This window comes from Habropoda laboriosa, unplaced genomic scaffold (genome assembly GCF_001263275.1).
Source record: "Habropoda laboriosa isolate 0110345459 unplaced genomic scaffold, ASM126327v1 scaffold2, whole genome shotgun sequence".
In the NCBI taxonomy this organism is placed as follows: domain Eukaryota; kingdom Metazoa; phylum Arthropoda; class Insecta; order Hymenoptera; family Apidae; genus Habropoda; species Habropoda laboriosa.
Genome location: NW_017100190.1, coordinates 1,159,289 through 1,171,526, shown reverse-complemented (window position 1 = coordinate 1,171,526; position 12,238 = coordinate 1,159,289). Strand labels below are relative to the sequence as shown.

General features: G+C 47.7%; 1 protein-coding gene across 1 annotated transcript in view; it reads right to left on the bottom strand.

The window, feature by feature from the left end:
* The window catches only part of LOC108580132 (kin of IRRE-like protein 2), a 23,221-nt gene extending 18,277 nt beyond the window's left edge, over nucleotides 1–4,944 (bottom strand). Inside the window, exons 1-3 of the mRNA XM_017943799.1 lie at nucleotides 4,761–4,944; nucleotides 3,941–4,076; nucleotides 1,052–1,260 (exon numbers count right to left, since the gene is read on the bottom strand). Of these exons, the coding sequence (XP_017799288.1) occupies nucleotides 1,052–1,260; nucleotides 3,941–4,076; nucleotides 4,761–4,935 (520 nt within the window). The 5' untranslated portion in view covers nucleotides 4,936–4,944. The remainder of the gene's footprint in view (nucleotides 1–1,051; nucleotides 1,261–3,940; nucleotides 4,077–4,760) is intronic.
* Between the last annotated feature and the right edge of the window lie 7,294 nt (nucleotides 4,945–12,238).

The window sequence follows — 12,238 nt, the reverse complement described above, 5'->3', positions numbered from 1 at the left end:
TCCGAGTGATCTTGCGTCCGCAGCGAACGTCGTAACAGAATGCTTGTTGCAAATGGCACTCCGTTACTCGCTGTAAATGGGTGTGCTCTTCTAAGATTTAGAAAAAAGAGAAAGAAAGAGAAATCCTTTTTCAACCTGCACTTAAACGTCACGAGCGACTGGCAAATCAAATATACGCTAAAAGCAGCAAACCAGTGCTGATTAAAACGTTCAACAGACGCTTACACCGAGCGTGTTTCGTGTGAGTAGAAAAATGTTTCGCGACGACTGAAAGGAAGCGTCTTTTCTCTTTTATTTCGTCCTTTACCCGGGAACGAAAGCTCCGCTGCGATTTTAATCTCACTCTTCTCCGCCGCCTTTACTTCCCCGGCAATCCGAACAAAATTCGCCGATGAACTACTCGTGCAACCGCGTTTCGAAGTCTCGTTCGATGCGTCGAAATTACTCTCCGTAGGTCCTTCGTAGCATCGTGATTTTCCTTTCGCGTCGAAGGAAAATTGTTACCAACGTCGGCGATCTCGTTAAAAAAATTCGTAATCACCGTAGGAAAAGTTGGTTGGAGAGACTGCGGATAACTCTGATTATTCTTAAATATTAATCTCGATCGGGTAATCCGTATTAGGAGGTGGAACGGTGGAGATGAAGCGGCGGTGGGAACGACTTTATAACAAGGGGACGCTTTACGGTAAACCTAAATCCCGTTTATGCCGAAGTACTTAAGCCACGTATCGGTGTAACTCGATATCGTTTGTTAAACTAGCCCGAGGAATTAATTTCCCTCGATCTTAATCCGCTGCCAGCAGAGACAAGCTGTTCTCTCCCTAACTCTATATAGGCGTCGCATTAAAATACCGCGTTAACCATAGAATAATATTTGTTTTCAATATCGGCTGTAGACACGAGCTGAAACTATTACGTTCCACTGACAAAAACCACCTGAAATTCTCTGTGAAAGTTACGTACGCCAACTTCGACGAATGAAAACGTCTGTATGAAAATAGACGACAAAGAACAAAGGTACAGGTAGAAAAAGGTGAAAAATAGTACTTACATCTAACGTCGAATCTCACTTCCGTGTTCGAAGACATGGTAGGATTGTCGTAGGCAGGATGAATGGCGACGCACCGAATCGGCTGCCCGTAGCGCGACCTCTCAGCCATAATCTCGCAGATGCTGTAGGTCGCCCAAGTTCGAGGATTATCAATCTCCGTGGAGTTTACCTGCGGCCTTAGAGTCCTCACCTCGGTCTCGCCCACGTACCTGTGCACATTGCCCCCGAAAAATTTACAATTCCAATAGCCGTTCTGTAAGAAATCTGCGCGGAAGTGAAATCCCACGGACACCGACCCCTCCTTTCATCGCCGCGCGATCTTCTTCGACTCTTGCACCACCCTTTTCCTTCTCACTCTCTCTCTCTCTCTCTCTCTTTCTCTCCGACACTCTCGTCTTTCCTCGTGCCTCTCGTTTCGTTGCGAAACCAAAGATTGGAGCGGGTAATCACCCCAAGTTTGCCTCTCCACTTTGGAATCTCGGACTGTCTCGAGTTCTGAAGCTCCGGAGATTTCGTCGCTGCTCTCTCTGTGTGTGTGTGTGTGTCTCACGAGGAAAATAGCGATTTTCCGGTGTTAGAGAGAAGGATCGATGAACCCCGAGCTATAATTTTTCGTTTCGCGAGGCAATTTAGCTACGTTCACGTTAGAGTGACTGGGTCTACTTAACGTGGATTTTTTATCGCTCTGATAACAGGCGACGTACGACGCGACGCGGTTGCTCGGGTTATTGTAATGTTATAAATAACCGCGGGAACACCCGTCGATACGAAACGCGCGGCTTGTTTGTTCCGGTCATGCATAGAAAGCGAAGAGGAGAAATTTCTCGGGTGAAATTGAACGTTGTGTACGTGCAATGTATAATAGGAAACTGGCAGATTTGCGAGAATAATCAATTCTTTCGGATAGAGAGAGATTGTTTTTCATCCTACGCTGCTTCATTCCCAGGTTTCATCTCTTTTAACCGCTGGATACATCATTCTTCTTTTCTCTTATGTGAAAGCATTTTAATACTCTCTCGCTTTTATACGGAGAACGGTATTTCTGCTTTATAAATTACCGCTTTTTCTACAAACGCGACTATAGGATTATGCCCGTGGAGCTTAGTGTTCGATTGATTTTCACAAAGTCGTGTCCCGTTCGAGAGAGAAAAAAGTGCAACGATCTATCTCGTTATTTCGTTTGATTTCACGACAACGAGTGAATTAGAAGCTCCCGGAAGGAGCATGAATCACGACTCCTGGACTTACACTTGGCGTGGTTTCCCCTAGCGTGCCTGTAAACACGATTCTGCGAGGAACCAGACAGTTCTGACGTCGTAAATCCAGACCTGACATCGATCCAATCGTTTATGCGTATCACAGGCTACGCAGCCATGTGGCCGTGTCAATTAGGCTAATTCCCACAGAGAGAGAGAGAGAGCGAGTGAGTGAGAGGGAAGGAAGAGGAGCACGCGAGACACACGACTCGCCTAAAGTTTCTCACGAATGGCGAAACTTTCCGTGTTTCTCTAGGCCTGTCTTGATTCGCCTATAAATTAATCAACGTTTCTCGCGTAGCTCATCGTCTTCCATTGAACCGTATACTCCGGCGTTGCGTTTCATCGCAGGCTTTCTGTTATTTCACTGCCTCCGGGGTGCAAGCAAATCCTGGTAGCTCCTTAACTTCGTCTGGATACCCGGTCGGAATGGATCATGATTATTCATGGACAGCCCGACCATCGGCAAGATCCACAGGGTGCATTACGGGTCGGGATGTTCGCGCGGGGAAAACTAACTGGCTCCTCGACAAATGAGACTATGCATGTATTGGCGAGCCTTGATGGAGCTGGGCTCTTTCGAAATAATAGCTCCTCGCCCCGCGTTTCTTTCCGCCTGTTCACAAAGTGATCTCGAGTCCAGACTGGAGAATTTCAATTGAACAATTGGATTCAATCTCTCCTTCTCCTATACCTTTTCTCTTTTTCCCTACCGTAATCGACGTGACGAAGAAACGCGGTAAAGTTGTAAATTAAAGCGTCGATCATTTTACGAGCTTCAAAGGCGAGAGTTAAACGAAGTTAAAGTACATATTAAATTGTTGCGATTCACCGTGATTTTAGATCTCTATCTCTACAGATCCTCCGTCGATCCTACACTTGAGAAATGACAGTTCGATATGGAACAAGAGTAACGCTGAAATGTTTTTCTTCGCCGAGAGAATTGAATGTAAAAGTTCGATTCAATCTCCTATGTATTCTCGGTGACTCGGTTTATTTTAGATTGCAACTCTGATCATTCAGCCGACTCGCAGCACGCCCGGGTACCGTTCGATCCAACTCGGAGCAATTACAGCGGTAATCGTTCGATTACCGAGGAACCCCCGTCGTTCTCTATACCAGGCGGGCGAGGAAAGACACAGTTGGAATTAAGTTTGTCGAAAGTCCAGGACGAAATCGAGTCACTGTCGGCGCTGGCTAATCGAATCAACCCCGAAAAGGAGTGGCGCTTCCCTCGGCGATGATTGAGCGAGAGGCGGCGCAATCTAAAAGCATTGAAATCGGCTTCCTTGAAAACCAACGCCATTAAACCAGAAGGGATCCTTGGCGGACGCGAGGCTACAACCGCTGCTCCGTTTCAATTTCCCGCTTGAACCTTTCGCCATCTCTCTTTCATCTCGCTCGACTTCCGCGGCCCTTCGAAACTTTCGCGCCAAGATCGCCGCTGAAATTACGGTAAACACTAGCAGCTTCGAATCTACGATCTAGACGAATCTCGTCCTTCTCGTCTTGAAACTTCGATCAGATTAGATCGATGGAATTAGGGCAGATTCGAAGCAGCCAGGAAAGAACGATACGGAAGGGGTCGGTGGACGATAAATAGTACGGAATCTACGGTGCAACAATTACGAACCATTTAATTAGAGGCGAAGGATTCCCATACCGCGCTCTGCAAGTGAGCGTAGCGATCTCACCTGCTCGGGCTGTCACGTTGCTGCCGGGTAGAATTAGACGATCCGCGTACTCTATCTGCGGTCGCTGAGGGCTGACTGGAATGAGAAAATTAGCGGAGGATAATTTGGCCGTCGCGCGGCTGGGTAACTCGAGACACGCGGATCCACTCGCTTCCCCGGACGTCACATGTTCCTCGTTATCGTTACGATTAAACGTTTCCTTCGTTGATTACCTTTGTCAGATTTCTCGATTAACTACCGTCGTTTTCTCCTGTACGATTATAGACACTTTAATCCACTGTAGCTCTCTTTATTATACGATAAACGTGCTCTTCGTAGACGTCTTACTCGAGAGAATATCGAAGCTTGATCGCGACAATTATCGCGGAAAAACACGGTTGAATAAAGTTGAATACGGTTCTATCGAGAAACGATCGGTATTACAGTGTTCCACGGTTTTTCGCGTCCGCCCAATTGCGCAGTTTCACGTTGGATTTTACGCGACGATAGAGGTGTATTGGTCGCGGTGCCTGGTCCCCAGACGAATGGCGCGTTAATTTCGCTACAATGGGAATAATGCCGATGAAAAGCGACGAGAGTAGATTTGACGGGTAAACCGGTTTTCACGACAGACTGGTGCACGTGCCACGAATAGGAATTGTCATCGCGCTAATGGATATCTTATTAGCCCGTGTGAAGCTCGTTTATAGTACGTTGATTAGCGATTGTCGCTTTCCATTCTCTGTTCTATCGGGCTATTGTTTTAAGTTCAAGGTTCACCTCTGACGACCAGCCTGGCTGGCTCGGATGCCAACGCGTCCTGCGTGGTGAAATCGCTGGCTGTCACCTGGCATTGCCATAGCCCGTCGTCGAATTCCAACGTGGCGGTTCTCACCCATAGAGAACAGTCTCCTATGTCTGGCCTTCCTACCCACTCGTACTTCTTCAGGTGCATGCCTATCGGCTGAAACAGAGAAGATTCGTTTTGAAATTTCGAGTGCCGGGATCTAAGAAAAATTTCGAATATTTTTCGCGATTCGGAAATCATTTGGTAAATGGAGAAGAGGGTAGCAGGCAGCAACAGATTTCGCAGACAATGGCCGCTGCGTATGTCAGCGTTTTGCTCGATCGTTTAATCGACGAACGAAGGGACGCCGATCGTTCCTCGTTACCGGAATCCTCTCTAGCTTCTCCCACAAGCTTTCATCTACCTCGCCCATCCTCCTGGCGCAACCGTTCTACGACGAGCCTCGGCGCGTTTCCTCCGAAATGAATCATCGGCTTCGAGGCTCTTCTCTTCTTTCGCGTAGATTAATTCGCTGCCGGGTAGGAAAGTGCGGCCTTAGCAAGTTTCGCAGTCATAATGTGGTCGTAATTCAAGGATCGATTCTCCGGGCCGGAGGGGTGCCCGTATAATCTATCAGCTCGTTTTACCGCCTCGACTCCCCCCCAATTTTAACAGGCCCGTTCTCATCCTCGTTACTCTTTCGGTTGATGGCTTATCCAGGCCACAGTTACGCTTCCTTGTACATTATCTGTGTACCACGTGAAACTGGATCACGCGGTCCAATCCTCTCTTCTCTCTCTCTCTCTCTCTCTCTCTCTCTCTCTCTCTCTCCCCGCTTGTACACCGCAGAAAAATCTCGTCGTTCGTCATTTAAGGCCATTAGCCGGTTAACGAGTTTTCGTAATCCCTGGCCGACCAACCCCCCACCATGGAAATCCTTCTTGAGTTAACGCCAGCTTGCTGCTACCCCACAGGGAATTGCAATCTTTTTAGTACCGTTTCACTCTGGATGCTGTAAGTAATTTTTCGCGATGTCGTTTATATTCCTTCTTTTTCCCCACTTTTGATACGAACGCTTTCGAAACACACGTCGACGATCGCGATGGTTGATAACCGTTTCGTTCGTTTTCGAGTTGAACGGGGAAACTTGTGGATTAATTACCTGGTTTCCATTGAAGAACGTATATGCGTTAGATGGTGGAACAGTTGAAATCGTCGACACGTGTACTCTAGGAGAAACGAGGGGCTTTCTCTCTTTTTTTCGTGCTTTTTTAGCCACATCCAGGATTGCGTCCCGCGACTATATTAGTAATGAATACGACGCAGTTTCCCGTGGGGTGGAGAACGCGCAGTTTATCATTCAACGGCAGACACAATAATACAATGGGAAATCCTCTCGCGATGATTATTTGTGCGCGTAGATGAAGGCGGCGGCGGCAGCAGCGGTGATGGTGGCGGTACTCGCCCCCAGGACAAGAAGAATAATGAGTTGCCAGCGCGTTGACGGTTACCGTTTCGCGAGACGAAGCGACGCGTACGCAATTACACGGATATTAGCGTCTTACCCGCTCGCGTGTTCGTCTTCCGTGCGATTTTTCAACCTGTCCCCCTGACAGATACACGAAAAATCCATTTCCGCGCAAATTAATTCAACACCTCGGATACTTTCGATTTCAAAAAGAACCATATACAAGTTCTCTCTTACTGCGACATCTGTACTTCCTAAAATTTTCTACCCCACAAAACGTCTCGACAATAATTCCCGGCACTCTTAAAGCATGCACTCCCAAGTAATAGAACCGAAGCAGTCCGGAGGATTGGTAAACACGCGACGATCCCCGCGACAAGAGGAAACACAGCCGTCGCAACAGGCGAGCCAACTCGACCGTCTTCGTGTCGTGTCGCGAAACGGCTAGAAAGAGGGGAAAAAAAGGAAGAAGAAGGAGTAGGAAGAGGAGGATCAGAGGGCAAGTCAGCGTCACCGGCGTCATTCATTTAAAGAATTAAAATCCGCGCGCTTGGCGGGAGGAGTGTACGAGCAGCGTTCACTTACTTAACGCGGAAGGGCCCTTATTCCCTTTTCTTCTTTCACGTCGGTTCACGGCCTCTGTCTTCGTTCCACCTTTTCCTAGCTTCCTCCGTGGGCTCTGTGTTCTCCGGAGAGGCCGCGACCAGCAATCAGCGTAATGCACCCGCAGACACGCCCCGCCAACTCTCCCCCTCACGGCCTTGCCTCTCCATCCACACAATCGCGCGCCTACCCTACATCCACGTGCACCACCTACACACACACACACACGCGCGCGCGTTCCTCTAGACACGTGCGCGTTCCCGTACACGTACGAATCCGCACGGCGGAGGAGCAAACGGCCAGGGTACATACCCTCTGGGCCAAAGGCCCTGATAACACGAGAGAGCGAGAGCTTGAGTAATGCAGACGCAATGGCAATCTCTTCGAGAGCAACGAAATAGATCGCAGGACGTGGATCGATGCCGCGCGCCAACCCTGCTTTCGCCTCTCTCTTCCTCTCAAACACTGGAGCCTCCACTTCCTTTTCTCAAACTACCACCCCTACACCTTACCCATCATCTACCATCGCGCCCACGATACTTCTCGCTCTTCCATCTATTCGTTCTTCTTGTTCTCGGACTCTCTCGCCCTATCTGCAGTCCCGAGGAACTCCTTTCGCCCGGTGAAAAAGTTGTTAACTTCGAGATTCATTTGAGGAGGGGGGAACGGCGAGTCTTTCGCGGCGCGGCTTGAACGAGTGTAAAAGGCGCAGCAGAGGGTGCATCCCCTCTGAGAGGGGAAATTCGAAGAGAAAGAGGCTAGGAAGAAAACTGTTCTGGTAATCCGGTGAAGGCGATTCCGTACACCTATTTCGCTAAAGTGATTTCGTGCCTTCGAAGGTTTCGACGTTTCCTCGGGAATCGCGCTAGCGCGATTGCTCTTTCCAGCGTGACGCCGAAAAGAGAGAGAGGAGAGACAGAGGGTGGAAAAGTGCATCTCGTAAAGCTCGAGCGCGTGTCCCGTTTCGTTTCTAATTCCAGCATTACGTACCACGTCGCTTCTTCCGAACGGGAAATCCTTTTTCGAACCGTCGTAAGCCGAACGATCACGACTCCGGGGGAAGTTGCATCGAGCGGACTGCACTTGGCGCAGTCGTAACTTCAGAGTCTCTCGGTGAATATAAATTTTTCTATTTTACCTACAGCGAGGAAAATTCTTCCTGAAATTAATTACAAGCTTGAGGAAATTTCTCTTCTTTTTCCACGTAGCGGAAGGTGAATCAAGGGAACGTCTAGCCAATTTCGCCTCTAGCGCGATAGTCGCCACGACGCCGTCTCGATAGGGTCTTTCTCTCTCTCTCTCTCGAGTCCGCAGAAGCGAAGGAAGCGCGAACAATACGAGACTCGGTTGCGAGGAACGCGAATGAATGAGAACGAAGGGGTTCCGCGGCATGGAAAGGCACCCACGGGAAAGGGCTGCTGCTCCCGTCGTAAACAAGAGTAGCTCGGATCTCTCGAGGAAATTATCCCGCTCGTTATTCACATCTTTCATAAATATTCACTTTCGGAGGAAGGACGGAGGAAGAAGGAACAGAGAGAGAGAGGAAGTAAGGAGAGATCGCGAACAGCATAAATCTCGCGGCTTCGGGAGGCGATCTCGTTTCAGGATCAACTACTGCGGAAAGGGTTGCAACGGTAATACGATATCCTGGCCACCGAAACGCGTTCTTAACAGGTTCTCAGGCGAAGGAAACGCCTTTCTTCAACTCTATTTTACATCGTACCTCTGGAAATCTTGTCTTTCTAGTCGAACCTAGGATTTATGTTCCCGACGAAAACTGAATTTAGTCCTTTGAATACAGCGCAACAAGTTCTTACTCGTTCCGAGACGCGCAACTGAATCGTTGGATAACTGCTTTGCGTTCAAATTGAACTACTCTTTCGGAATACTTTTATCCAGATTTTTTCCAACGGAGAAAAAGATACTTTTCACTTAACTTCACCGTCTCTCAAAGAGTTAAAGCCTCTGATTCCAGAGACGAGTGCTTCATCGATCGATTGTATCCCCATACAGACACGTTTTTCATCCCCGGCTACTTGTTGAAGATTGAATTTCATTACCCCGATCGACCTGTCCGCCAACTTACCACCAGTCCTTCAGATTATTCCCACTTTCATCGGGAAATGATTAAAGAGAAACAGCGGAATTTACATATTTACCCTGCGGATATCTCCGGAACCGGGGATAAACTTATTTACATGCGCCACAGACCCGTGCCACTCCCTCGTTCAACCTAACTTACAATTGAAACTCGCGGCTTATCCAGTGCAAACGTAGATTAGAGCTTATACACATGTTCAATATTTGCATCGTCTTCTCCAGATGCTCGGCGGAAAATTCGCAACCTTAAATAACAGGAATCCGATATGTATTCTCGAGGTTCTCCAAAGATCATCCTATCCATCATCGTATCCATTAAACATATCCCATCAGAGTAATGGAAACGTCGCGAAACTACATCCCGTCGACTTACTTCCAAAGGGAAGGCAGTCAGGTTCCCTGTAACCGTGGAAATATCAACGTCGCCGTGGACAAACGTTGAGAAAATGTCCCCACTTCGAACCCACGACGAGAGAATGAACAGTCGTCACGCGAAACAAGTGGATAAAATTATTTTCCCTTCTTTTCCCGTCTATTTTCCCTTCCGATGGATTCGCGCGTGGTTCTCCGCCCAGATGTAAATATAATCGACAAACTGTCCGAAGCTCGCCAATCGAAAAATTGTACTCCCGCGTTCTCGCTCCGTCTCTGTTTAATTAATTCATCCCACTCGAATTCCCGGGAGAGAAAAGGTTACGAGTCGGCCCGGGGGAAGAAAAAATTCTTGCACCGAGGTGCAGCAGGCGGGAATATAGGTCGGCGCGTACAGCTCACGAACCGATATTTCACGTCGAATACTCGGCGATTCGTGCGGGTGAAAAATAGCGGTCCGTGATGGTGAATAAATCTTAACGACGCCACTGTCTCGCGGAAAATATCTAGGCCTGTCCCTGAAGACGCATCAGTCGATAATGAAGATGGATTCGCGGATGATCCGAGAGGGGGGTTCGAGATGCGTTTGCTTCCGGAGAGGTTGGTATTTAGAGGACGGTAAATCGCTCGCAGCTGCCCTAGCCATCGATCCGCGATTGCTCCTTTTAGAGAGGAGTCGAAAGGCTTCGTTGAAGTAGAAGGAACGAGTAGCAGAAGAGATGAAATGGAAAAGTTGCGAAGTTTCACGGGGTGCGGAGAGTGTTTCTGAACTGTTGGTAAAATAAGGAAGAGAAACGTCTTGATAGATGTAGGCAGGCGAAACAATCGTTTATAGGCTACTCGGTGTTTCGAGTTATCTTTGGAACGTATAAGGTACCTACGATGAATTTGCAATCGCTGTGTGTTGCAAGCTCAACAATTTTTTGTCATTCAAATATTGACTGTTGATCTTCGCAACGTCAATTTCAAATCTATAAAGAATTGGACAACGTTTGTGATTTAACCCTTTGCGGTCCTATGTCGAGTCAGACTCGACGCAAGAATTTTCGCGTTCAGATATCACGACAAGTTATAATTTATAAATGATAATAAACCATTCTTTACTAATGTTACGTTGAAATATTGAAACAAAGGGAAACTACATGGTATTGTCCGAGAGTGACCAAATGAGTGGTGACAAACTGGACTATTTGGACCGCAAAGGGTTAAATGGAAATAAATACTCTTTGTACTAAGAGATTCTCGACTGACTCGTTATTCTCAGGATCTAACGATTTTTTAACGACCACTTACGTCGTCCCAATACTTCTGACCAGGAGTGTACGTATACAGCGGAGAAGTATCCAGTAGAGACGACGCGACGTCGCCACTTCATCGACCAAAACCTCCCCACTTGATCGTTTTTGGCTAATTACGCGAATTAATTATACATTCAGAGGCGCGTGAGAGGTCTACGGAGACAAACGTGCTCAGAGAGTCTTTGTATCGAAATAACGAGGCCGCGAAAGGGGAAAGAAGCGGAGCGGCCGGTTTTCACGATACCTCGAGGGGTAAACAAAGAGAGGGAGAGAAAGTGGACGGATAAGTGGCGGTCGAGTGGTCGCCGGTTGCTTTGGAAATTTATCATTTAATCTTCCCACGCGGTGTTCGCGGCATTGTGGCCTACGGTCGGTCGCGTCGTCGCCCGCGGCTAAATGCGTTTCAAGAGACCTCACCTCTCTCTCTTACTCCACGTGTGTATCCATATAGTATACACAGCTCTACGCGTGCATTTATTCCGCGTTCTGACAGGAGTAGAGAGAGGGTGGAAACGTAGCGACGGTGGTGGTGGTGTTGGCCGCGTACCAACACAGACAGCCTAGACGGCTATATAAAAGCGGTGCGTGCATTAATTTGCATATTAATTCGCCGGGGTAATCCGCTTTAATGACATCTGGATTAGGGGAAATGTCGCCAGAAGATACTCATACCCCTCGCTTCGATGTACTGTGGCTGTTTCAAGAATATCTCTCTGGTACCTATATAAATAGGTTTTCATAATCATTTTCCGTTATATTAGAGCCGGCTTCACCGAGCTCGGTTTATGCGCCGCGGCTTTTCATTATACGCGCGATTTCTCCGCTCTACGTTCAAATCGATCGGTTCCCCCTATCCAACGGCTCCCGGTGTACGGCCGGTTTTGCGGGCGCGGTCAAGCGTCGCCGATTTTCGAGCATTAATTTGAATATTAATCCTCGCCATTAAATCCGGGTTAATGACATCAAGAGCGGAGAAAACACTGATGTAATGTACATACAAGCGCACGCGCGCTTTTCTCTGAACAACGATGTTTCAGCGTAGATTCGACAATGGTAATGTAAAAGAGAAACGTTTCTTCTCTGGAAAGTTTGACTCGATCATCTCGCATAGTGGAAAATGAAGTTAGCGTTTGTGGAACGCGTGGAAATTAGTGAAACACGCCGCAAAGAGCACGCGTCAACAAGGGTGAGTAGGCTGCAAACGTTTGTCCTTAAAAGATCTGATAAACCCCATGATAAAAAAGTGTCCAAGATCTCTTGAAACATACATATGTCGTATCGTTAAAGTACAATTTCAGAGTAACAACTTTCTCGTTCAGAATCCAACAGCGCATTCTTCAGAGATCAAAAAGTTTCCACCTTTGTTACGGTAAAAAGAATCCCCTTTGACACCGTTACCCTTAAACCCGTTTCATCTCTCTTTAATCGTACACGTCCCTTAACCCCGTATCCGATAAAAAAGGTGTATTAACGCGTCTTTACCTCCTTAATTACTGGCAGACGAAGGGTAGAGAAGGAAAAGAAAACCGTGGGGAGACTCCGTCAAAGGGAGCCCTTTTCAATCCAAGAAATGACATTTTCCGCTTTTCCGAGTGTTCGTCCGTTTGCCAGAAAGCCAGACGATTCTTCT